This window comes from Thermochaetoides thermophila (genome assembly GCF_000221225.1).
Source record: "Thermochaetoides thermophila DSM 1495 unplaced genomic scaffold scf7180000011806, whole genome shotgun sequence".
NCBI lineage: Eukaryota > Fungi > Ascomycota > Sordariomycetes > Sordariales > Chaetomiaceae > Thermochaetoides > Thermochaetoides thermophila.
The window spans coordinates 1865498-1891701 of NW_006383023.1; the positions used below are offsets into that span (position 1 = coordinate 1865498).

Genomic DNA, 26204 nt, shown 5'->3' on the forward strand with positions numbered 1-26204 from the left:
CTTGGCTTGCGTCAGCTACCCAATGCCTGGCGGGGTTAACGACCTCTCCTAAGTCGTCGGCACTACGTAGAGGTATCGTCCGACTATGACGAAATTTCAACCGGATGGAGTAATCGAGGACTGTTTTGTGGCGTTCAGCGACACGGCGAGCGGGCCTGTCACAGTTCATGATGGATGAGGAATGCTATAGGCACAGATCTCTATGGCTGGTTCCTGTGAGGGGATCGTCGTCGTCAACAAGACGCTACGTCACTCTCTTCGTACATCACGTGGCGCTGTTTTAACCTCAGAGAACAATGCCCATCTTCTAGCCCCTATCTTGTCATTAATCTCGAGCCGAGTCATGAATGGCAATCTTAGACCGGATCTCTTATCCGCAGGTAGGTGGCATTCTAATGGAAAGGTAGCTTGTCAATTGTATCCTAAACACAAACTTACAAGTCGACTGTATGATGTGATATATGACCACCTGAGACAAAGACGGTGATGGTCACCGTCTCCTGTCCCTATCACGGCCTCTTTCCCGGTCTCCTTCCCAATAATCGCTGTCGCGGCCCCTCTCCCGGTCACGGTTGCGGTCCCTGTATCTGTCCCGATCCCGGTCCCGATCCAGGTCCCGGCCCCACCCTCTGCCGGAACCTTCCGGTCGGTGATTGCCCTCCCGTGATCCTTTCTTTTCTTCCTTCAATGCCTTGGCCTTCTCCAACGGATCAATCACCACCAATTCCTCTTCGGCTTTTTTCCTTTGGTTGTAGTCCTTGCCAAACTTATCAGCGGCAAAAGTGAGCCGGTGAGACATCCAGCCTTCGTCATCGCTCTCTTCCTTCTCTTCTTTGTCCCACGCTTTGCAGCTGAGGCAACCGGCGATGAAGTGCAGGTCACAAACCTCCTCCTCCTCACCACCACCTTCACCAGGATTTTCTGCTTTCTTTTCAGTGACGGTTCTCAGTTTCTCAGCTGGGGTCTTCTCGGGAGGAGCCTTTTCCAACTTGGCCTTGAAAGCGTTTAAAATGCTTATCGCGTCTCGTTCATCTTTAGGATTAGTTGCTCCTGGCCGACGTTTCCTCCCACGCATTGCTGTCTCAGGAACCATGAGCTCAAGAGCAGACTTCTTCTTTTCTTTTACTGGCTGCTCTGCATAAATCGTCCGTTTCATGGAGGCTTTGATCGCAGCTATCTCCTCATTGGTTTGTTCTAGAAGCGACTTCTTTGGAGGGGGCTCTGGTGATGACTCGGGCGTGGATTTTTCACTGAGAGTCTTGGCCGCCGGCGGTGATGGTGAATTCGGAACCTTTTTCGGAGCTGGTTCCGTTGTAACTAACCTTTCGCTTCTCTCTCTTTGTAGTTTCGCAGCCTCTTGTGTCTTCTTGCCTGCCACTTCAACTGCCTTTTTGATAGGCTCTCTAACTGGAATGGTCTTCGGTTGAGGTTCTTCGTCCACATCCATCACAATTCTTGTGTCGAACTTTGCTTTCTTGACAACCGGCTCCTCTTCCATATCACCCTCCTCGTCACCAAAGCTGAGCAACTGCTTCCCACCTTTCCTCTTCTTTGGCTTCTTCTCTGTTGCCGGAAGTGGTCGCGGTACCTCATGTTGGATTCTTCTCTCTCTCTTTTTCATATCTGGGAAGGGATTAAGAAGAATCTCAATATTTGTAATCTTCACTGGATACTGAGGCCGCTCCGTGCCCTCAATAAGCTCCGCCTCTCCCCATTTCATCAAGTTGTAGATGGTATCGCCTGCCGCAACCCGACCAAATAAAGTATTCTTATTGTTGAGCTCTTCAGCTTTCCCCAACGTAAAGAAAAATTGGCTGCCATTTGTGTCAGGAGCGCCCTCGTTTGCCATGCCCAAGAGCCCCCGACGGTTGAACTTCAGCCGTGAGTGGAACTCATCCTTGAAATTCACGCCCATAGGACCTGCGTTGTGCCCTTTGCGCTGGTCCATCGGCCATGGATCCAAATCTCCGCTGAAGGCGCCACCGTCATAGATCGACTCTCCTCCATGTCCTGTGCCGGTCGGATCACCACCTTGGATAATGAATCCCGGAACAAGACGGTGGAAAATGGTGCCGTCATAATAGCCATCGAGACTGTGTTGGAGGAAATTACGGCATGTAAGAGGGGTCTGTTTCGCGAAGAGTTCGACCTTCAGGTCGCCTTGGGTCGTGTGGATGATGACTGCTCCAGTTGGCTGCGGCTCAAGGTTGTAGATGGTGGACATTGTGATGCTCGCAGTGTTGCAACAATTGGGGCTTTAAATAACGCTCAAACTTGTCTGGATGCTGATATAGTTCCTTCGTCATAGAAAAGATTGGTCGGCCAATGTCCTCTGTCGGTGAGTTGATGTCCAAGATCAAGCTTTCATGACGCGCCTAGCTTTCGATGCCGAGTTCTAGATTGCCTGCCGCGAGCCAGCGAGCTGCCAGGTCTTGGCAGCTTTCGGTCGCACCGCCACGATTGCGACAGTTGTGGGGTCGTAGAGGTACCTGACAACAAACATCCTCCGCCTGTAGCGTTGGCGGACGTAACAAAAAACTTGAAGACCAAAATACCGTGAAAGATTCATATTGAAAACAGAATGCTAAGCATGTGACAAAATTTTAATTTTACGAGACATACACGAACCACTGGGCTACAACTGCGCCGTTGCATATGTGGCGGTGCCGATGCGGGATGTCCAGCGATGCGGGGCCAAGAGGGGCCAGGGGTTGTTGGTTGCGCCCAGCTGGGAAACTTGCTTGCGACTGCGGGCAACGCCGAACTAGCAGCTCCTCCGTCACCAACATCCGTCATCCGACCTCGAACTCGCTTTATCTTGTGGCCTCTGTATCGCCTTTCGGTACTGTAGCCAATACGCTACTGACAGTCTGCCGCCACTTCACATATTACCATCAAGAGCGTTTGCAATGGCAGACCCCCGCGAGTCGTCGTCGTATCGGGTCCAGCCCCGGATCCGGTACAACACCATTGGCGGTGTCAATGGTCCTCTGGTCGTCCTGGACAATGTGAGCTTCCCAGCGTTGCTGTGGAATTCCGTTTCCTCTAACTGTAGTTCAGGTCAAATTCCCAAAATACAATGAGATCGTTACCCTCACACTCCCTGATGGGACAGAACGCTCCGGCCAGGTTCTGGAGGCCCGAGGTAGGCACTCCGCCTTCCACCCTGAAAATCTGAGCATAGGCTGAACTTTCTCTCTTTTTTAGGCAATCGCGCGATTGTTCAGGTATATCAACATATAGTCTTAACGAATGCGACGATCGAATGCTGACTATATGTCGACAGGTCTTCGAGGGCACTGCTGGCATCGATGTGAAGAAGGTGAGCTGGAGCTCGGCCGATAATGGGCAGGATATAATGCTGATTTGACGATAAGACCCGTATCGAGTTTACAGGGCACAGTTTAAAGCTCGGCGTATCAGAAGACATGCTCGGGCGTATCTTCGATGGTTCCGGCCGTGCGATCGACAAGGGCCCCAAGGTGCTTGCCGAGGAATATCTGGACATCAATGGCAGCCCTATCAATCCTTACTCAAGAGTAACCACCTTAAGCCCAGCGATTTCAATAGAAAGCCAGTCGCTGACAGATGCACCCAGGTCTACCCCGAAGAAATGATTTCGACAGGTATCTCTGCCATCGATGTCATGAACTCAATCGCTCGCGGTCAAAAGATCCCGATTTTCTCAGCCTCTGGTTTGCCACACAACGAGATTGCTGCCCAAATTTGCCGGCAAGCAGGCTTGGTGCAGCGGGAGGGCGTTACAAATAAGGGTGTGCATGACGGACATGAAGAGAACTTCTCAATCGTCTTCGCTGCCATGGGTGTCAACCTGGAGACTGCCCGTTTTTTCACCCGTGATTTCGAGGAGAACGGTAGCTTGGAGCGTACTACACTTTTCCTTAACCTGGCCAATGACCCGACGTAAGTTACTTGGTAGCTATGGACTATTACAGCAAGCAATCTGACCGCAAGGACAGGATCGAGCGTATCATTACCCCGCGTCTTGCTCTTACTACCGCCGAGTACTATGCCTACCAGCTCGAGAAGCACGTTCTGGTCATTCTCACCGATCTCGCTTCATACTGCGATGCTCTTCGTGAGGTGTCAACTGCCCGCGAAGAAGTCCCCGGTCGTCGTGGTTATCCAGGTTACATGTACACGGACCTGTCTACCATCTACGAGCGTGCCGGTCGCGTGGCCGGCCGAAACGGTTCCATCACACAGATTCCTATCCTCACCATGCCAAACGATGATATCACCCATCCTATCCCCGATTTGACTGGTTATATTACAGAAGGGCAAATCTTCGTAGACCGCCAGCTCCATAATCGTGGTATCTACCCGCCTATCAACGTGCTGCCGTCGTTGTCACGTTTGATGAAGTCGGCTATCGGTGAAGGCATGACGCGCAAGGATCACGGTGATGTGTCCAACCAGCTGTATGCCAAATACGCTATCGGTCGTGATGCCGCGGCCATGAAGGCAGTCGTTGGTGAGGAAGCTTTGTCTGCCGAAGACAAGCTCTCACTTGAGTTCCTGGATAAGTTTGAGCGCACCTTCATCAGCCAGGGTCCGTATGAGTCACGGACTATCTACGAGTCACTGGATCTGGCTTGGAGTTTGCTGCGCATCTACCGCAAGGACATGCTTAACCGTATCCCAAAGAAGATCATCGACGAGTTCTACTCTAGGACACCCGCTGATCGGAAGGGCAAGGGTAAGGCTACCACCAAGGATACTCGCGATACAGCTCAGGAGGAGGAGAACCTTATCGAGACGTAAATAAGATTCATGGGATTAATTAATGGATGGTCGGTCTGGGAGCAGATGTACTGGATGTGTAGGGCTTTCAGGGTTTTTTCCTCGTATGTAGCTATGTTCGGATGCTCTCCGAGCTGTATGGCCGTGGAGAGACTGGCATATATGTATATCAGGGGCTGGTCGGCGGAGGCTAAGATTAGAATGGAGTTCATTCTCTGACCTCCCTACTATCCGCGTCCTTCTCATCAAAAGTGAATCTTCCCGACCCACCCTTCGTTCTAAGATCGGAGTTGAGTAGGCTGACATGCGACGCAAGTGGAAGCTGTTTATCTGCGTTTGTCTTCCAGGCAAATATCTAGGTCTTTTACACATGATCCTGAGATTGCATATTGAAAAACCTCAACTTGTCCTTAGTTGCAATGTTAGTCTCCAGAATTGAATCTTAGGTTAGCCTAAGCCGATGCTACGTATCATTAAGCAGGAATCAGTGACTTGGTGACTGGCGCTGCATATCTCCAGCACCAGCCTTTTAGGGGTATAACGAGAGGTGGATGTCGAGATTGTTGAGCCTTGCATCGAAAAGCAAGGGTTCTCGTTGGCCATTGTGCTCGTGGAATTGCCCCATGCTTCTGGTAGGGTAAATCATTCTGCAAGCTGAAGCCTCCTCCCTGACCAAGGAGACTTCCTTCGTAATTGTGGCCGGCAAGTCTCCGAAGAGGAACTCTACGTGGGTCGTCTGGTTTCTGCTGTGTTGCGCCTACATACCTCACATCGCACAAAGCACGGTGGCAGTTAGCCCGATTGTTTCTACACTAAATATCTATCCTCAAATGGTTGCTTGAATTCTCAGTGAGACGGATTGCAATACCAGATCCTCTCCAGCTGCGAATGGTGAGAATCAAGATCAGTCGGCCCCAAACACTGTTATTTATTTTGGTCTCCATTTATTGGACTCTCCATATCCTCTAATCTTACATATTGGCATCTTAGATGCACAAATATAATCGTTCTGTAACACCATTCTCTCAGTCTACACAAGTGTATTTAGGAGTCTGATGTTTGCGAGCCGAGTCAAACTTGGGCAAATGGGTTGTTTCGTGACCACCTATCAATTGCCCCTTTCAAACTGTCAGATCATGTTTCTGGGACACAGTAAGGAGGACACCGCATCTTGCACTGCATACTTCATAAGCACCTTGCATCATCCATCCGATCAAGCAGCGGCTTTGTTTCGGTCGGTCTTCCAAGACTACTCCGGGCAACCGATATCTAGCCGTTCACTTTCCTCACCATGCGTTTGCTAAATCCCCACCGTCCAAGAACGGATTGTTTACTCGTCTCCATTTTACAATTTAACTTCCATTATCCGATCTTCACTCGACTCTTCAACAACACAGCTACATCTCACTTGGTCAAAATGATTTTGGCGTTAGGGTTATTTATGATTCTTCGATGGATGGGTTTCGCCCTCTCTCTACCAACTGCGCTTAACAGCACCTCTTCCTCACGTCCTCAAATCATTGGCCCCGATCGGGCTGGCAAGTATTGGATCTACGGACAGGATATCTCGGCCGCTTTCATCCCTTACGGTGCTTCCATCACGAATCTCATCATCAAGGATCGTGACGGAATCGAACGGGATCTTGTTATGGGTTTTGATAATGCGACCCAATACGAGATCGATCCAGTTCATCCTCATCTTGGCGGAGTCCCTGGTCGCTACGCAAACCGCATCAAGAACAGCACTTTCGAGATCGATGGTGTTGTGTATCACGTTACTCCCAATGAGCATAAGACTCCAGAGCATCCCGAGGGCCTGAACACCCTCCATGGCGGCCCGGATGGCTGGGACTATCGCAAGTTCGAAGTGGTTTACCACACCAATACGTCGATCGGCTTCAAGATCGTCGATCCCGATGGCAAAGAAGGCTTTCCTGGTGAAGTCATCTCGTACATCACCTACTCACTGGGTGACATGACCTGGGATGCGAAGATGGTCGCTTCGGCTACTACCAAGAAAACTCCTATTATGCTTACCAGTCACACATACTGGAATCTTGACGGCTTTTCGAACCCCACCAACAACACGATTCTCAACCATACGCTATATCTGCCGTACAGCAGTCATCGCATCGAGGTTGACAACATCCTAATCCCAACTGGCGAGATTTTGCCAAATACAAAGGGTTCCGTCAATGACTTCTGGAGCCAGCCCAAGAAGATTGGTGATGGCTTCAACGATCCCGAGATTCATGGTAACTGTGGGTGGAAGTGCATTGGCTACGGTAATGCTCTATTTCTCCTATCTTCTGCTTTACCTGTCGATTATATTGCTGACCGTACAACAGATAACTGCTTCCTTATTAACCGCCAGTATACTGATGACTGGCAGGCTGTTCACAATTTCGTAGCCAGCCTGTATTCGGCCGACTCAGGTATTCGCCTGGACATCTATTCGGACCAGGCTGCTTTTCAGATGTATTCTTGCGGGGGGCAAGATGGCACATTCCCGCTCAAGAAGACTCAAGGGTATCAGTCTCGTTTCCCAGTTGGCGACAAGTATCATGACACGGGCAGCTTCGGTCGCTTTGTACCAAAATATGGCTGCGTAGTTCTTGAGGTCCAGGACTGGATCGACGGCATCAACCATCCGGAGTGGGGTCGGACCAACAAGCAGATCTTTGACCCTGATACTGGTCCGTATGTGCTGAATGTTCGTCACAAGTTCAGCGTTGACAAGGGCGGCCCTCTCAAGCTCCCTCCGGGTCGTCTAAGCTAGGAAGTCTGATTGGTTCAAGAGGATTGAGTATGTGTGTATACTCGAGTATTATAGAGAGCTCAGCAATGACAATTGCTTGACCCCAGAAAAGGGTCTTTAAACCATTTTTCTTCTTTTTGATGTGCTGGTAGAGGGATTATATGTAGGAGTCTTACTTAGACTCCCTGCAACTGCTTCCCATTAATGCATAATTATGCATCAATCGAGTATCGAAGCACGATACCTGTTGACTTGGGCTCATCTCCAAACTTACCCTCACACTGAAAATCGCACTATCTTGATTGCAACACTTTTGCTTCATTCCGACTTCAACCTCAAAATCAACTACAATCAACTAAAGGGAGTTTATACGATAGTACCGTTCACATTAATTTTAGTTGTCTACAAAAATTCTCATCTTATTCAAAGCTTTGAGTTTCTTTTCCAACCCTGCGCCTAGTACACCAGCATGTCAGTACGATCAGTATCTCTTTACCCGCCGCCCCCTCCGTCCATCAGGGGCCAGGACAAGCCCTTCAACCCCCTTCCACATCTCATTCGAACACCCTCTGGCCTAGCCCTTCTCGAGCTCCAGGGAACCATCAACCTTCCCGGAGAACAGCAGCCGCCGCAGCAAGACTGCCAGCCCCAAGAACAAGACCATGTCCCTATCGGAAGGATTCACTTCCCAGATTATAACCCTAATAACCCGTCAGAGGAAGGGCTGTGGATGAAGCGTGTCTGGCTTTATGTTGGAAAGCACCAGCGGCTGTTGGGCGAAGTGAAGAAGATGCCGAGGGCGATGGCTGTGGTGAGGAAACGGAAGAAAGAAGACGGGAACATGGGACAGAAAGGAGAAGAAGAGGCTGAGGAACTGGAAGTGTTGGAGATTGTTAAATATAAACTCGTGTTTTCGCAAAGGCCGGAGCCAGTTGGATGAGGGACCGAAAGACCCTAGCCTGGGAGGATGATGGAGGAAGTGGTAAATTTGACAGAGGGCTGGCCAGTTCATTCCGGTTTGATATTTACAAAGACAAAAAATACGGGTTAATACTGGCCAAGGAAAATGGAATGGCGAGTTAGTCAAAAGGTATATGAGACACGTTGAGTGAATGACTTCCCTTCGGAGCGTAAAGCTTACGGGTGATAGGTGTCCTGTCGCACATATTTAATTGAAACAATATTGCGTCTCTAAGAAATATGTACGTTTTGTCAACTATCTCGCTTCTACCGTAGGAGGCTTTGTCCGACCAAGACCCTCCTTTGCGTAATAGTCCATCGGATATGGCCCCTTACCCCAATCCTCTCTTTCCTCAAGAGCAACTAGCGCTTCATATGGTGTGAGCAACGGTCTCGGGAAGGCATACCCCCAGTCGATACTTAGCCGCGGGCAAGCCACCTGCACCCAGCACTCGACGTCACTCATCATGGCCAGTTTTTGCGGGAAGATCTCACTCATTAACACGTTGACAGACGGAATGCCCAACTTGGTCAACTTGTTCTCAATCAGTGCCATCGTGTTCGGGTTACCCTGTCGGCCCAATGAACCAAGAATCAGTCCCCATTTACGGGCCTTCTTAGCCGCGCGGATGGCATCACGCCGCAGATCCTGCATCTCATCGTGCCCGTACTCCTCGTGCGTAAGCTTGCGAGAATAGGGGTCATAGCGGTATGCTGGAACACCTGGGTTGTGGATCATGATGCTCTCGAGGTGGAAGCGCCCATCACCCAAATATAAGATCAAGTCAACTGGTTGGTCTGTGTAGGTTGAGAGGTTTGGTGATGTGCAGCCCAGGATCTCACCCCTGGAAAGAGGAGCAATCTGAGGTACAATGATATTGAATCCTGCTTTTTCCAGAGTCGGCTTTACGCCGTGAATGGTGGCGTTAAATTGGATCGTGCCCACCAGTGCGATGGTCTTTCCAGGGGCAAAGTTGCGTTCCACTGACTTGACGAAGTGAGAAGTGTCGATGCTAATGTCAACAAAGACATAGAGTGTCTTGATCGTTGTGACGTCGACGGGGATGAGGCAACTGTGAGCATAGTGGACCAGCAAATCGCATCCCATAGCTCGCGCAGTATAGTCATCAATGCAACAAGCCCCGTAGGTGACGTCTCCCATGATCAATGTCTCAATTCCGGGACAGAACTGGGTGAGGATATCGGAAATAGTAGTGGCGAACATTAGGAGACCTTCCGGCATTTGAAGGGCTACTCTCTTTGCTCCCAGGGTCCGAATACGGTGAATTGTCTTTGGTATCTCGAAGTTGTAATTGGATGGGAGGAGAGAAATTGCGGCCTTCAAGGCCTCATCGTTTAGGATCTCACGGGGCACCTGATTGAGCAGTCTGGGTGCCCTTCGTGGCTGAGCGACTGTAACGCTAGATCAGCCTTCAACGTCAAGCAACTTCGAGCGATTCAGCCCTAGGTACCTTGGATAGCACCGCTTTGATCTACTGAGCCATTCCTAGAGCTGGCTGAAGTGGCTTCACCCGCTGCTCTCTTTCCCACAAAGCGTTTCTTTGGCTGCTTTAAGGTAGGTTGAGATGTGTGGCTTTCCTCGATGTCGGCAGCTGTGCCTATATCGACAAGAGCACGATCATCCTCCATGCTGGCTGTTGGATTGAGCACAATACCCTTCGGATTTGAGCCTCAAGATTGTCACCACCCTGGAAGGAAGGGTTGAATGAGGGGCACTAAAATTAGGCGACAGAAGTCTTCTTTTGAAAACCAGAGGTGTTCTCGCCAGACCTGAATTACCGGTATGTGATCATCTAAAGATTCACAATGACGTAGAATTATCGTGCGATTTTAAAAGGTCCTTGTACCGAGATTTGGCTTTCCTCTGGATCTGGTTCAAATATTTCATTTAACAGTTCCTCATGCTCACCGTCACGGCCTGCTCTCATCCTTATCTTATCGTCCCCCCCGTTCTGGGCCCCTTGCGTTGTTCGCATCAGACCCACCTCATTGTGGAGAAAGAGCCACACAACTTCGACCAATCATAACCCTCAAAAATTTGCCCTAACAATCTTGTCTGGGTGTTCGAGAGCACACAAAACCTTCGCTTCCATTTCTCAAGTTCCCGAGTCCGATCATCAACGACAGCCGTTCAGCAAATACCGCCAAAATGAAGGTGAGATACTCCAGGATGCGAGTGATGACTCGATCATTCCTCGAAACCGATTTCGACACTTCCATCGACGACCGATAGATTCTGACTGACGCGGCCTCAATAAACAGCTGAACATTTCGCACCCCGCGAACGGCTCGCAGAAGCTGATTGAGGTTGAGGATGAGCGGAAGCTGAGGCACTTCTACGAGTATGTTCTCTTTGCTTGATTTCAAGTCATTCGGCGGCTGCTAACATAATTCTACAGCAAGCGCGTATGTCCAATCTCGAAGACGTCGAACCCGCCCGATTTCACTGTGGAAATAGATCGACTAACGATTACCAGATGGGCGCTGAGGTGGCCGGTGACCCGCTTGGCCCCGAGTGGAAGGGCTACATCCTCCGCATTACTGGCGGCAACGACAAGCAAGGTTTTCCGATGAAGCAGGGTGTCATTGCCCCCAACCGTGTGCGCCTCCTCCTCTCCGAGGGCCACTCCTGCTACCGCCCTCGCCGTGACGGTGAGCGGAAGCGCAAGTCCGTCCGTGGCTGCATTGTCGGCCCCGATCTCTCGGTTCTTGCCCTCTCGATTGTCAAGCAGGGCGAGCAGGACATCCCCGGCCTGACCGACGTTGTCCACCCCAAGCGCCTCGGCCCTAAGCGTGCAACCAAGATTCGCCGCTTCTTCAGCCTCAGCAAGGATGACGATGTATGTGCTATATGCCAACTTCAATCCGTCATCGCCTGCCCTACTCCTGTGTCGATTTCCCTCGCACAGGGAGGGTAGAGTCTGAGTGCAAACGACCCGCTAATACCGATTTTTGCGCCGGCAATATAGGTCCGCAAGTACGTCATCCGCCGCGAGGTCCAGCCTAAGGGCGAAGGCAAGAAGCCTTACACCAAGGCTCCTCGTATCCAGCGTCTGGTCACTCCCCAGCGCCTGCAGCACAAGCGCCACCGCATTGCGCTCAAGCGTCGCCAGCAGGAGAAGGTCAAGGAGGAGGCGGTATGTTTCAACCCTTCTGCCCTATGAAGATCTACAGAAACCCAGGCTGACGAAGATTCAGGCCGAGTACGCCCAGATCCTGGCCAAGCGTGTTGCTGAGGCCAAGGCCCAGAAGGCCGATCTCCGCAAGCGGAGGGCCAGCTCTCTCCACAAGTAAAATTGGGGCGTTTGGTAACGGGTCTCGGGTTGCTTTGGGAAAACGGTCATGGTTGGCGTGCTTGCTGTTCGGCTCATTCGGGATGTGTAGATGGCATAGAACCCGTTCACGAAATCTCGAGGTCGAGTCTGCTTTGAGCATCGCGTCTCCCTCGCCAGGCACAAGAGCAAAGCGGCATAGAGATCTATGCTATTCTTCCATACTTTTAAGGATGCCTTGCTGCAATGGCTCTCATGTGAAGGGTACAGAGCACTGCTTTCTCTGGAAATGATACCAATTATGATCGTCTCCCACTCACGTTTTGGCGACCCTTCAATGACCTGTGTAATTGGTCTGAGGACTTTTCTTCAACATGATCAGACTCAGTGTTGGGTGCACACACGCGCCTGGTGTCCAGGATCTTGTGTGTAAATTGCTAACAAAGCAGTTCAGTCTGATTACTGTATGGGAACGTCCACTACCATGGTCTCACTGATGGCGGATTGGCAGATAAATGACCAGTGAGCTGACGTACCATGTAAGGTAGGTAACGTATGCATTCTTACCAGATTTTTGTAAGATTACAAGGCGGTGTGTGCAAAGCTCAGCCTTGCTGGAGCCTAGTCCCTCTTCTCAGGCTGGAAAGTGGGGGTTCAAACGTTGCTATTTGAGCATTGCTTGATGTTTTCAATTGCATTGGAGGCTTTCCGGATTGTTCTACAGCGTTCTTTAATGCCCGTGCTTTTGATGAGTGTTTCTTGGAACATAAGCCGGTGGTGATACAGTGAAGCTGTTTCAGACCGCACCGTATTGTTGGGTTGAGAGGAGCGTTTGGAAAAACTTGGCAGTCTGGGAAAGGAAACGGCAAGACTCCAGGCTGGTGGGAGTTCGTGTTGAGCGTGGAAAGGAAGCTTGGGCTTCTGCCCCACATTCGATGACGGCGCGCTGTGGCGGCATTCCCCGTAACTCACACTTTTTTTAGGTGGGTGTTTGTACCTGACCACTTGCCGTCATTGCTCTAACAACTGCAAGCCTGGAGCCTGGTAACCTTCGCCGAGAAAGGTGCTTGTGCTCTCAGTCCTCTCATCTTACAAAACCCAAACCACCCATTTCCCTCACCAAGTTCTCCGCCAGTAGCCGCATTCTTTTGACGGCTGCGCTCTTGCGACACCGACCGCAACCCAGTGATTTCGCGGCTCTTGACCAACTCCCCAGCGATTCCAGACCTGTTCTCAGTTTCCGGAGACATCTAGAGGCCGACCTGCACTCGTCCTCTTGCTGCTCTCGAAACTGTGCTTTGTGCTGGGTGACCAGAGCTTCAGCTTTGGTTGCGATCTTCTGCCGAACTACCCGTCCTTCGCGCGCCCAGACTTTTTCCATCGACGAACCACAGATACACCTACGATACCAAACGTTTCATCAGTTTTTATCCGCCGATCACCTTTGTCTTGGGCGTCGTTGACTCGCAACTACGTCCCCGCTTTTCGCGTTCAGGTCCCTCCGCAACATTGCGGTAACTGCGGCTCTGAAGTAAGCATCGTCCGCTGTCAGGACGTTGCTGGTAGTGGAGGGGGAGTTTTTATCATTTTCAGCCCTCGCGGCCTAGCCGCTCCGTCAACATGGGCAAGATCACCAAGACTATGCAGCCCCGGCACAAGGAGACTTTGGTAAGCTTTCGTCCCTGTCCCCGTCCCTATCCACGTCCCCGCCCCCGCCTCGCTGTGTTGCATTTCCAGCCTCTCAGCCTTGCAGCCTTGTTGCGCCTTGTACTGACTTTGTCTAGTCTCCTTGGCTGAAGGACTACGTCCAGACTGCGGCATCCCTGCCGCTCCCTCTTATCCCCCAGAAGCTCGAGGAGTTTCCGACAAGATGGCCCTTCCCACGCGGCGATCTCTACCACTGGATTCCCTTGTTGAATCGCTTCGACAGCATTCTCGAGGCCTTCTGTGCCACGTATGAGCTCAACAAGGGCTTCCAGATGCGCGACTTTGGATGCGATCTCTTGATGAACAAAGGCGCACCGGTCGAGTATTGTGACCAGCAAGGGTGGTCTAAGGAACGTCTTGCTCAGCTGGGCTATGGAGAGGACGGCGACTGCCAGCTCATTGTTTCCATCCTCAACTTCACCCGAGTGCTCCTGCAGCACTGCGGAAATAGGAGCATATACGCCAGCAGCATGCATCTGAATGACCTGCTCAACACTACGTATCTCAGTGTTGTGTATGCAACGCTCGAGGTTGGCCTCGAGCTGGCTCAGCGCTATCAAGCTTCAATCAAGCGGGTGGCCCAGCCCACTCGTCAAGTGAGCAGCGCTCTACTGGCAAACCATTACAATATTGATCTTGATCGCGTGCAAGTCCTCTCACAGCCATTTGTCAAGACCCCAGTTGCCCCGGTTGCTCCTCGCTTCCCCGTCGACGGCCCACCGCAGACGCCGGCTTCAGCGAGCAAGGGCAAGGAGAAAACCTCTGGCAGCCATAAACCCCCGGCACCAGTGTATGCCAACGATCTCACCGCCCTCGTCGCTCCTGGCTCGCCCGATGATGGTCGCTGGAACGGTTGGGGTGACATCAAGATCGTCTACTATCCAAAGACCGATCCGTCGGGCACTTCCGCCGCTGATGCGTCTGCCGAGAACCGTCCCAGCCCTTCAACGAACGTACCGGCTACACCCACCCCTCTGCGGCGGTCTTCCACAGGCCCATCACAGCCATCTCAGCATACTCCGCGTCCGAGTAGGACTTCAGGCGTGGATGAGAGCCCAGGTAGCCGCAACCAGGAGGCAAACGTGGATGAGCATGGTCCCAAGACTATCGAGATTCGACAGGCCACAGTCCAATCCAGTTCCATCTATGAGCTTCTCCGTCTCTGTCCTGTTGATATGCCCAAGGTCTCGAGATACGAGTTCCTCAATCGTCTGCGGATCTGCAAAGCGCTTTTCGGGTCGACTGAGGACCGGCAACTTGCGGTCGCTGTCCGGCTGTTGGCTATCACGAATCTCGCCTATATACACTCGGAGAATACCTTTGCCGAGAAGGTCCTCAAGCAGGACAATGACGAGCCAAGGAGATATCAGCTCGTATACCAACTCGCCGAGCTCATCCATCCTTCTGTTGCTGGCGCACCCGAAACTCCTTTGTGGCTTCAGGCCATTGCATTTGCTGCTTTGGAGGCCATCAGCGTCGTTCCTGCTAAGTACGCAGACGTGCTCTCGGCCCTGAACGCCAATGTCAACCATGGTGTCCTTCTGTACGTGATCCGGAAGGCCGTGGCTAGCATGCGGGAAGACCCCGTAGAGGCAGACGAAGGGAAGGTGACGGATGCCGACCATTGGCGCGGCAGCCTCTTCGCTCTGACCCTGCACATGGCTATGAGCTCCAGGATCGGTCAGGAAATGGCATCTGCTGGCCTCCTCGATATTCTCGTGGAGATCCTCAATATCCGTTCAAAGACCGCGACGAGGAACTATAGCATGGTCCTGGCCTTCCTCGACACGCTGGTCTACACCTACCAGGGCGCTTTCTCTAATTTCAGCAGCGCCGGGGGACTGGACGCTATCTCGCGTCTTATCGTCGACACAGTTGCCCAGTCGAGAGATCTCGTTGCCCAAGGTCTCGGGACGAAGCCGGAATTCCATGCCCAGCTGGTTGATTACGAGATCCCGTTCTACCATCAGCAAACTCTAAAGTGGCTCCTCAAGTTCATTCACCACATTATGACCAACGCGTTCTCCTTCGGAGCCAACACGGATCGGCTGCTCAGGAACTTAGTGGACAACTCGTCTCTTCTACGCAGTCTTCGTGTTATTATTGAGAACACTCGTGTATTCGGCTCCGTGGTCTGGACGAATGCAGCCAGTCTGCTGAGTGATTTCCTCAACAACGACCCAACTAGTTTTGCAGCGATCTCCGAGTCGGGCCTGATCCAGAGCTTCCTCTCAACGCTCACGGGCAGAGAGGTCACACTGCCCAAACCCCCAGGTTCGCCTAAGCCTGAGCAGGAGGGAGAAGATGTTTCGTCTCCCGACTACTCTGATGATTCCATCACTTTTGAGCCCGATACTCGGCCCCACCCTCCAACAGCAGAGATGCTTGAGGAGCCAAGGGAGAACCTCGCCCAGGGCATTCTCGCTTCCTCTGATGCTATCAACGTTATCCCGCCGATCTTAAACTCCATCTCGCTCAACAACCAGGGTATGAAGATGGTTGTCGCCTCTAATGCTCTGGAGAGCTACTTGGAGATCTTCGAGAGCCCAGACCACGTTCAGGTGATGTCGTTGGTTGACCCTGATTTGGCGGGTGTGGTTGGCAGCAGCTTTGACGAGCTCGCTCGTCATCATCCGAAGCTGAGGCCTTCGATATCTAACGCTGTCATCGATATGGTCGCTCGAGTTCTGCACATTGCGAAGACCAAGGCAGCAGCAGCAGGATGGGGCGCAAAGCTCTTGGTTGTGGACCCAACTGGCCAAAAGGTCACTGCCGATGAGTCTTTGTTAGCAAATTTGGAGGGTGTGACCAAGGGCAAGGGGAAAGCGACGCCAGACGATATGGACGTCGATATGGTGGATGTAATACCGCCGGGCCCTTCAACGCCTACTGGTGGTGATGCGGAAGGGGAATCCGGTCTTGAGAAGCCTATCGGTGCTCACCATGAGATCACTCCGTACATTCTGGCGCTGGCGCAATTCCTCGGCAGTATAGTCACCAATTCTAGTCTTAGGTCCACCTTTGTCCAAGACGGAGGCATCGAGTTGCTCTTGGAGTTATCCGAAGCGCCCAGCCTTCCTGAGGATTTCGATAACACCCAAGCCTCACGCACACTCTCCCAGGTCATTGCCCAGCTGATTGAGTCTAGCCCGGTGCTTGGAATCCCCTCTCTGCTCAACCGGATTCATGCCGCTATTGACGATCTTCAGCCCCTTGTCAGCAAGGAGCGCTCGCAATCCTTCTTCGCCCCCTTTATTGTCCCTGGCTCTTCGCTGGTCAATACCCAAGGGGAATGGGATGCGACTCAGGTCCGCAAGGTTGCCAGCGGCACTCGTGTTGTCAAGGCTTTGGTCAAGTTGCAGACTTTGGTCAAAACTCTCTACCAAAGCTTCCCATACGCCTCTCGGCAAGGAATGGTTACCATGCCGGCTGTTAACGCCTACGACCTCTTTCGCAGCTTGATCCGACGTCTTGGGCCGCTCTTGCATGGCATTATCACGGAGGAGATGGCTATTGCTGCCCTAGTCCCACAGCACTGGACGGGCACAAAGCCTGTGACCCAAGATGGTACAGAGCTTCCAGCGCCTCCAGTTGCTTCATCCGGCATCGGCGACGAGTCCAAGGATGACAGCAACATCACGGACACGATATCAAACAAGAAGCCCGCAGCAGCAACGGAACCGAAGAAACCCACCCAGGAGGAGCGGTCCACAGTTCAGTTTCAGAATTACTTCGTTATTCACCAGCTCTTACACTCTCTTACGCCAAGCACGCTGCCATTTTTCCAAACGATTGGGAAGACCTTGCTGCTCAAGCGAGCAACAGACCGTGACAACCATTTGAGGTCTTACCATCTTTCCATTGCTGATGCTTTGGCGGAGACTGTTCTCGAGCAACTCAAGACGTCACAAGACCAGCTGACTGCAAGAGATCTTCACTACTGGATTGTCATGTTCCACACGCTCCGTGAGATGCTGATCGAACCCCCGCGACACGGCGATCGGTCCGTTAACGCTCAGCTCATTCTCCCAGTCCTCGTGGCTCTCAAAGAGCGTGGCGGGTTGGAGATGCTAAATGCCATGCTACAGAAGTTCTCCGATGAGATCCGAAATGGCAATCCCGATGGTGATGACGCCCACAAAGTGCGCCTGGCCACTGTCGGCATGAAGAAGATACTCGAGATCTACCATCTCATCGCTAATGGCAAGAATGTGAACGATTCGCTGAGCCAAACCAGCCTGTATCCTCGGAATATGCACAGGGATAGGGATTATGGCCATCAGCTGGTCGTGGAGCTGAGATATGCTATTCTTCCCGTTGTCCGGAAGCTCTGGGAGTCAGATATTGCTGAGAAGGCGCCGACGCCGGTGCTGAGCAAGATCATCGATATCCTTAAAACGATTGCTGCTGGGGACCAGGAACTCTCAGCATGGCGCAAGTCGGACAAGATATCTCCTCAACCTATTTTCAAAAACCGCGAGCCTCTTCGGTTCCCTTGGGCAACGCACAGCAACACTATCAAGAGCCTGACCGAGCACTTTGATGAGGACCTCGTGCGTGAGGCTGTCTACCGGGCCAATGGGAAGGTGGACGACGCCTCAGAGTACTGTCGTGCCCATTCAAAGGGTATTGCCGGGAAGCGTAACCCCATCCCGAAGGAGGATGAGTACCAGCGCACCTCGTCTCCGAAACCACAACAGCCTCGCAAGCATCTCGACGCAGAAGAGGAGCAACAGCTCCGTGCTACTGCTGACGCGATGCAATTCCTCCGGGACATGGGTGAGCACGTGTTTGGCGAGTCAAGTGATCATTCCTCCGATGAGTCTCACGACCATAGCAGCCATGACATTGGCGCTGAAGACTCCCCTATCCCGGTCCAAGAAGCGAGCAGCCGAGCTACGACAAAAATGGAGACAGACAGCGGCCCTTCCAGCGCTGCAGCAGCAGATTCCCGGCCGGCTTGGGTTACAAAAGAGGACCTTGACGAGGAGCGCACTAAGCTCCAGAAGGATCTGATCGAGCGTTGCCTCGATGTCGTTCGTGCCCACCCCGATTCGGTCTTTGAGATTTCTGATTTAGTAGACATCACACTGCTGAGATCGGACAATGAGGAGAAGCGCACAGAAGTCGGTGAGATTCTGGCAAATGCTCTTATGTCATTTGCTATGAATGACGATGTGGAGCGTCGCGAGAATGGTCAGGGCATTTCGGCTTATGCCCATTTGCTCTCTCTTCTCCTGCAAAACCGCCCCTTCTTTGAGTCTACACTGCCGACACTCAAGCAGAACATCGAGGACTACCTGGGCTTCCTCAAAGTCTCCCCTGCAAGTTCCAACGAGGAGCTTCCTTCTTGGCTGCCATACATCCTCTTGATTTTCGAGATTTTGCTCTCTGATGATCAGCAGCCAGTGGAGGTGCATTGGAAGCCGCCAGTGACGGACGATGAGCCGCTTGAGCAGCCTGTCTGGAAGGTCAAGGAGCCCAGTGTCTCCGACGAACACCGCTCTTCCCTTCTGCGCGCCATCTTAGACATTCTCCCGAGGGTTGGGAAGGAGGAATCCCTTGCCATTTCCGTCTTGCGCATACTCGTTATTCTCACCCGCGACCATGCTATGGCCAAGATTGTTGGAGAGAAGCGGAATCTCCAACGTTTGTTTGTGATGGCGAAGCAGTCGTGCAGCGGTGGTTCTGCTCGTCTCAACCAGACTCACATTTCGGACAACATCATGATCATTCTTCGCCATATCGTTGAGGATGAAGATGTCGTCCGCCAGATTATGCAGACAGAGATCCGCCAGTTCTTGAGTTCGGCACAGAGAAACCCCCGGTCTTACGACGTCTACTCCTACTTGCGGCATCTTTCCCATGTGGCGCTTCGGTCACCCAAGCTGTTTGTTGAAGTCACCAACGATCTGGTCAAGCTGAGCCGCTGGGTTTCGCTTGACACTGGTATTTCCAGGGGTCATCACAGCCTGGCGCTGAAGGAACAGCCGGCAGAGAACCCCGAACCTCCCAAGGATGGTTCCGTGGAGCCCGCCGTCCAGGCAACCGAAGACCTCACCATCGAGGACGTGAAGCCAACAACCGAGTCCGCAGACAAGGAGATGCCCGATGCGCCAAAAGGTCCTTTTGAAATCAAGCGTCCTGTCCTCGAGAACCCGGACGGTGTCATTCACTTCCTCCTCTGTGAGCTTCTCAATTACCGTGAGGTTGATGATAAGGAACTTCCAGTCCCCACTTCCAAGGATCAGAGAGCCGAGGGAGAGCCGTCAAGCGCTGGCGGTGATACAGTATCGACAAGCTCTGACGACCAACCGTCCGAATCCAAGGAGAAGGACAAGAAGTCTCTGAAGCCTGTCTTCAAGGCTGAGGAACACCCGATCTTCGTATATCGTTGCTTCCTTCTCAACTGCCTGGCCGAGCTTCTGCAGAACTACAACCGCTGCAAGGTTGAATTCATCAACTTCAAGCGCAGCGCTCCCATGCAGACAAATACACCTATCAAGCCTCGTTCGAGCATCCTTAATTACTTGCTTAACGACTTGCTATGCTTGGGGCCGGCCGGTATTCCTCTGGATTCCACAGCCATCAAGAAGAAGGCCGCTACCTCAAACCACGCACAGGCGGTACTCTGTGCTCTCGTTGCTCGCACGCCCGAGAAGCCTATCGACCGCAGCCGCGATCACTACGAGTACGATGATGACCCGGATCTGCTGTTCGTGCGTCGCTTCGTCCTCGACACCATCCTGCGTGCCTACAAAGAAGCCTCTCAGCCCGGAGAGCCTATCGAGATCCGCTATGGCAAAATGATGTGTGCCGCCGAGCTAATGAGCTTGATGATCGGCGAAAAGGACAGGGATGCGCAGCCCCGCGATAACCGCGGCACTGACCCTGTTATTGTCCGCTCGCAGATGCAGCTCAAGCGTCTAATGTATGAGAAGGGCTACATTGCTGCGCTTACTTCCTCGATCGCCGACATCGACCTCACTTTCCCCAACGTCAAGCGTACCATCAAGTACATCCTGCGTGTTCTCCGGTCCCTCACCAAGACCGCGTATCACCTCAGCCAATTGGACATTATTCCCGCCACAGTGACTGATCAGCCGGAGGATGACTTCCTCTCCTCGTCCTCACTCTCCGACCTCGATGATGATCGGGAGGAGACCCCCGACCTCTACCGCAACTCTACTCTTGGCATGCTTGAACCTGGCCGTGAGGAAGACTTTTCGGACGAGGATGAAGATGGTACATTTCTCGAATTTGACCCGTTTTTTCAAGCATTACTAACTTCTGCAGACGAAGATGCCATGTATGATGACGAGGCGTACGATGACGAACTTGATTATGGCGACGAGATGTCACAGGATGAGGAGGAGAATCCAAGTGATGACGACGAGGAGGAATTGGATGAGATGGGCGAGATTGAAGGCCTTCCTGGCGATCCCGGCGTCGTTGAAGTGATCATGGGTGAGAATGACGATGATGTGGACGAGGACATGGAGGAAGAAGATGAGGAGCCCAGCGAAGAAGATGAGGGAGATGAAGACGATGAGATGGGCTCCGACGACATGGAAGATGTCGAAGAGCAGGTCGAAATCGTCGACGAAGAAGGAAACCCAATCGACGACGACGGTGCTTCCGGATGGGAGAGCGCCACAGATGAAGAAGGCGAGGAAGGTGACGAGGATCTAGAGTATGAGGGTGAAGGGCAAGACATGCACGACGCCGTCCATGGGCATGGTATGGATAGAATTCCAGACATTCTACGTACGGTTGTCGACGGCGAAGACCTTGATGGCGAAGACATCGATGATCACTACATCGATGATGGCGGTGAGGATGATGGTAAGCTATCCCTTATAATATCACATTTTGGGAACGCGTCACTAACTTCATCAAGAAGAGGAAGATGAGGATGACATGGAGGATGATGAGGTGTATTACGACCAGGGTCATCATCGTAAGTCACCCCTTTCTCTTGTTTGTTCTGCTTTTGTCAGTTTCTTACCTGCGTCAGATGATGATTACCCGCCTCCTAACATGCCCTCAGGTCTCGGCTGGGACATCGCAGTCGAACCTGGCCATCGTGTCCGCCACGGTGGTGTCCGCAGCCCCTTCCCTTCTGGTCCATTAATAATGGGGCACTCGGGGCATGGTATGTGCTTTTCAAGTTGATGAGGCTCTGAATCGTTGTGTTGTCATCCAAATCATGGCAGCTGAATGCTAACACGATGCTCCAAACAGACTTCCGCCACTTCTTCGGCCCCTCCCATCACAGCCGCCTGATTCGTGCGCCAGGAGATGATGGCACCAATCCCTTGCTGCTGTCCAGCAGCCGGCACGCGCAGGACCAGATTACCCGCGCTAGTCAACAGCAACTGATTCGCCTAGGCTTCCCTCCCCACGCTTTTGGTGGCCCTGGCATGGACGGCCCCCTGGCCATCATCAATGATCTCATGCAGACAATCCCCTTGTCTGCCAGAGCTGGTGCTGGCATCCCTGTCAGCCTGCAGCTGCGGTCTGAAGGCCCGTCTGGAGAGATTAGGCACTTGAACATTCCCCTGGGCAACATGGCGCAGGCTACCCGCGATACTCGCCGTGAGGTGTACCAAGAGCCTCACCAAGCTGTCGCCTTCATTCCCCAGTCTACGGCTGAGCGGTGGCAAGAGGAGGCTAAGATTATCTTCACCTCCAACCATATTGATAAGTCCAGGGTGCTGGCCAACTTTATCTTGGGTATGCTTATGCCGGCTGCCATCAAGGAGGAGAAGGAAGCCAAGGCTCGTGAGGAAGAAGAGAGACGCAAACGTGAGGAGGAGCGCAAGAAGCGTGAGGAGGAAGAGCGCAAAGAGCGTGAGCGGAAAGAGGCTGAAGAGCGCGCTGCTAGGGAGAAGAAGGAGGCTGAAGAGCGCGAGCGGCGTGAACGTGAGCGCGCTGAGGCCGAAGCTGCCCGCGCTACTGGCCAAGAGGGTGCTGCCGAAGAACCTCAGGCTATGGAAGGTGTTGAATCTACCACGACCCAGGCCGAGCAGGCTCAGCCAAGTGCTCCCAGACCGCGCGTTCTCACCACTATCCGCGGCGAGACTGTGGACGTCACTGACCTTGGCATCGACCCAGACTACCTCGCGGCCCTTCCGGAGGAGTTTAGGGAAGAGGTCATTGCTCAGACAGTCAGCGCTCGCCGATCAGAGGCCCGACAGCAGGCGGCAGACAATGGCGAGAACACCGAAGTCTTCCAGGAGTTCCTCGACGCGCTTCCCGCGGAGCTACGGATGGAAATTGAGCAGCAGGAACGCCAAGAACGCCGTCGTCGCGAGCGCGAGGAACAGCGGAGACAAGCTGCCGCGGCTGGGCAGTCGCTGGGACCTTCGGATATGGACGCGGCCAGCATCTTGCTCACCTTCCCACCGGCTCTTCGTGAGCAAGTTCTGTTGGAGCAAGGTGAAGAGATTCTTGACCAGCTTCCACCCGATTTGGCTGCAGAGGCTCGCGCCCTTGCCCAACGCCATGGATTGCATCGCGCCGCAGTGCAGGCAGCTCGTGCTCAGAATGCCGGGCGCCAGCCCCAGGCTACTGAGCCCAAGCCCCAACGCCGCACGATCGTCCAGATGCTCGACAAGTCTGGCATCGCGACCCTCCTTCGGCTGATGTTTGTGGCTCAGCAAGGCTCCATCCGCAACTACCTCTTCGACGTCTTCGCCCACGTTTGCGAGAACCGCCAGAACCGCTTAGAGGTTATCTCCACGCTGCTCCAGATCCTGCAGGATGGCAGCACGGATATGGATGCGGTCGAGCGAAGCTTCGGTCAGCTCTCTCTGAAGGCTAAGCAGCCGAAGGACAATAAGGACACCAAGACCCCTCAGAGCCTCAAGCGCACCTTCACGAGCATCAGCACCAGCAATCAAACCACTGGCAGCTCGGAAGTGTCACCTCTGTTGGTTGTCCAGCAGTGCCTCGACTTGCTCTCTGAGCTCGCCACTAAGAACCCGCACATCCCATCCCTCTTCCTGACGGAGCACGAGAGCGTCGCCACTACGCTGAAGCGCAGCCTGAGCCGCAAGGGCAAGGGCAAAGATGTCAGCAGCAAGGCGCATAAGTTTGCCATCAATTCTCTCTTGGGTCTCCTTGACCGGAACCTTGTCATGGAGAGCTCATCCGTCATGCAGCTCCTGGCTGATCTTCTCAACAAGGTTACATACCCGTTACAGGCCCTTGAACGCCGCCGCAAGGAGGCTGAGGAGGAGGCCAAGAAGAAAGCTGGGAAGGCTAATGAGGAAGAGAGGGCTGCTGCCGGTGAATCAGCCGAGACCTCTAATACCCAAGCTTCAACTACCACAGAACAGCCCTCTGGACAGACTGGTGAACAGCAAGCTGAGGGGGTTGTCAAGGATAAGGAGTCGGAGCAAAAGCAGGATGAAAAGAAGGTTCGTCAACTCATTCCACCCACGATCCCGGACCATAACCTTAAGTTGGTCATCAAGATCTTTGTGGCGCGGGAATGCAGTTCCAAGACGTTCCAAAACACCATCTCGACCATAAAGAACCTGTCCAGCATCCCTGGGGCAAAGAAGGTTTTTGGCGAGGAGCTGGTGGTCCAGGCCAAGGCACTCAGCGAGAATATCGTCCAGGATCTCGATGACCTGCTGCCGCACATCTTGAAGGCGGAATCCGGCACCGAAATTCAGGGGATCGCTCTGGCCAAGTTTTCGCCTGGCGCATCAGAGCAAAACAAGCTACTGCGTGTCCTGACTGCCCTTGATCACCTCTTCGACAACAAGAAGTCGAACGGCGAGTCTTCACCTTCCTCACCTGCCTCGCCTGCTGAGGGTAAGGAGATCAAGGAGAGCACCAAGGACGAGCTGCTGGGATCGCTCTACCACAATGAAACGTTCAATGTTATGTGGGACAAGCTGAGCGCTTGCCTGAGCGCGATCCGTCAGCGGGAGAACATGATCAATGTGGCCACGATCCTCCTGCCTCTCATCGAGTCCCTGATGGTGGTGTGCAAGAACACCGTCCTGAAGGAGACCGCTGCTTCTCAGGCTTCCTCTCAGACGGTGTTGGGCAAGAATATGCCCTTGTCTACCCCGCCTCCGGAGGACCGCATGGCGAGCCTGTTCTTCACTTTCACCGAAGAGCATCGCCGGATCTTGAACGAGCTCGTGCGGCAGAACCCGAAGCTCATGTCTGGCACCTTCTCTCTGCTGGTGAAGAACCCCAAGGTACTCGAGTTCGACAACAAGCGGAACTACTTCAACCGCAGCGTACATGCCAAGAGCCGTGACCAGCAACGCCAGCAGTACCCGACCCTCCAGCTGTCAGTGCGCCGTGACCACGTCTTCCACGACTCGTTTAAGTCACTCTACTTCAAGTCTGGTCCAGAGATGAAGTATGGCAAGCTTAATATCCGTTTCCATGGCGAGGAGGGTGTGGATGCCGGCGGCGTTACGCGCGAGTGGTTCCAAGTGCTCGCCCGCCAGATGTTCGACCCTAACTATGCGCTTTTCGAGCCTGTATCGGCGGACCGCACGACTTTCCATCCCAATAAGCTCAGCGGCATCAACCCCGAACACCTGCTGTTCTTCAAGTTCATCGGGCGCATCATCGGCAAGGCCCTCTACGAGGGGCGGCTGCTGGATTGCTACTTTAGTCGTGCTGTCTACAAGCGCATCCTCGGCAAACCCGTCTCGGTCAAGGATATGGAATCGTTTGACCCAGAATACTACAAGTCTCTCATCTGGATGCTCGAGAATGACATCACCGACGTCATCACCGAGACATTCTCGATCGAGGACGAGGAGTTTGGTGTCAAGAAGGTGGTGGACCTCATCGAGAATGGACGCAACATTCCGGTCACCGAGGAGAACAAGCATGAGTACGTCCGGCTCATTGTGGAGCACAAGCTTCTCACGTCCGTCAAGGAGCAGATGGAGCACTTCTTGAAGGGCTTCCACGACATCATACCTGCGGACCTCATCTCTATCTTCAACGAGCAGGAGCTTGAGCTTCTGATCTCTGGTCTGCCGGATATCGACATCGACGACTGGAAGAGCAATACCGAGTACCACAACTACACTGCCGCCTCGCCGCAGATCCAATGGTTCTGGCGCGCGGTACGCTCGTTTGACAAGGAAGAGCAGGCCAAGCTGCTGCAGTTCGTGACAGGTACCTCCAAGGTCCCGCTCAACGGGTTCAAGGAGCTCGAGGGCATGAACGGCGTCAACCGCTTCAACATTCACCGCGACTACGGCAGCAAAGACCGGCTGCCTAGCTCTCATACTTGCTTCAACCGTAAGCCACATAACCCAATTGTCTTTAACTGAAGGAAGGATGGCATGCTAACTTCAACCTTTAGAACTTGACCTCCCTGAGTATGACAGCTACGAGACTCTCCGCAGCCAGTTGCTCAAGGCCATCACCGCTGGCAGCGACTACTTTGGCTTCGCGTAAACTAGGGAGCTTTTGTTGAAGAAAGATTGGCAGGATTGGGTGTATTGGGATTGGAGTCTGGGGAAAGATGGAAGATTTTAGATGGCCAGGAGAGAGGGCAAAAAATTGCCCAAGCTGTTATGGAAGAGATAAAGTTCATGATTACTACATTTTCAGGGATCGGGTCCACAAGGATGGTGAAAGAGAGGAGGTTGGTGGGCGGCGATATTGCACGTTGATTCAGAGAAGAGTGTACATTGATGTTGCATGTATTTGTTAAGCTTTTTTTTCCT

General features: G+C 52.9%; 7 protein-coding genes across 7 annotated transcripts; 5 read left to right on the forward strand and 2 right to left on the reverse strand.

The window, feature by feature from the left end:
- Positions 1-490: 490 nt before the first annotated feature.
- CTHT_0005290 (uncharacterized protein) lies at positions 491-2224 on the reverse strand (the record flags this gene model as incomplete). Its single annotated transcript, XM_006691003.1, has 1 exon — positions 491-2224. One exon carries the CDS (start codon positions 2222-2224, stop codon positions 491-493), a length of 1734 nt encoding a protein of 577 aa, XP_006691066.1.
- A 685-nt stretch (positions 2225-2909) lies between these two features.
- CTHT_0005300 (uncharacterized protein) lies at positions 2910-4785 on the forward strand (the record flags this gene model as incomplete). The annotated part of the gene is made up of 7 exons (XM_006691004.1): positions 2910-3008; positions 3061-3145; positions 3208-3227; positions 3287-3322; positions 3378-3539; positions 3599-3924; positions 3981-4785. 7 exons carry the CDS (start codon positions 2910-2912, stop codon positions 4783-4785), a joined length of 1533 nt encoding a protein of 510 aa, XP_006691067.1.
- Positions 4786-6181: 1396 nt separating this feature from the next.
- Positions 6182-7543, forward strand: CTHT_0005310 (putative carbohydrate binding protein; the record flags this gene model as incomplete). The annotated part of the gene is made up of 1 exon (XM_006691005.1): positions 6182-7543. One exon carries the CDS (start codon positions 6182-6184, stop codon positions 7541-7543), a length of 1362 nt encoding a protein of 453 aa, XP_006691068.1.
- A 448-nt stretch (positions 7544-7991) lies between these two features.
- Positions 7992-8462, forward strand: CTHT_0005320 (uncharacterized protein; the record flags this gene model as incomplete). The annotated part of the gene is made up of 1 exon (XM_006691006.1): positions 7992-8462. The coding sequence occupies one exon, from the start codon at positions 7992-7994 to the stop codon at positions 8460-8462; it is 471 nt and encodes a 156-aa protein (XP_006691069.1).
- Positions 8463-8738: 276 nt separating this feature from the next.
- Positions 8739-10132, reverse strand: CTHT_0005330 (putative diphthamide biosynthesis protein; the record flags this gene model as incomplete). Its single annotated transcript, XM_006691007.1, has 2 exons — positions 8739-9895; positions 9955-10132. The coding sequence occupies 2 exons, from the start codon at positions 10130-10132 to the stop codon at positions 8739-8741; spliced, it is 1335 nt and encodes a 444-aa protein (XP_006691070.1).
- A 520-nt stretch (positions 10133-10652) lies between these two features.
- CTHT_0005340 (40S ribosomal protein eS6) lies at positions 10653-11797 on the forward strand (the record flags this gene model as incomplete). The annotated part of the gene is made up of 6 exons (XM_006691008.1): positions 10653-10658; positions 10766-10845; positions 10903-10909; positions 10981-11343; positions 11473-11640; positions 11702-11797. 6 exons carry the CDS (start codon positions 10653-10655, stop codon positions 11795-11797), a joined length of 720 nt encoding a protein of 239 aa, XP_006691071.1.
- Positions 11798-13395: 1598 nt separating this feature from the next.
- Positions 13396-25932, forward strand: CTHT_0005350 (E3 ubiquitin protein ligase TOM1-like protein; the record flags this gene model as incomplete). The annotated part of the gene is made up of 7 exons (XM_006691009.1): positions 13396-13443; positions 13560-20727; positions 20779-21327; positions 21383-21442; positions 21500-21637; positions 21727-25773; positions 25838-25932. The coding sequence occupies 7 exons, from the start codon at positions 13396-13398 to the stop codon at positions 25930-25932; spliced, it is 12105 nt and encodes a 4034-aa protein (XP_006691072.1).
- Between the last annotated feature and the right edge of the window lie 272 nt (positions 25933-26204).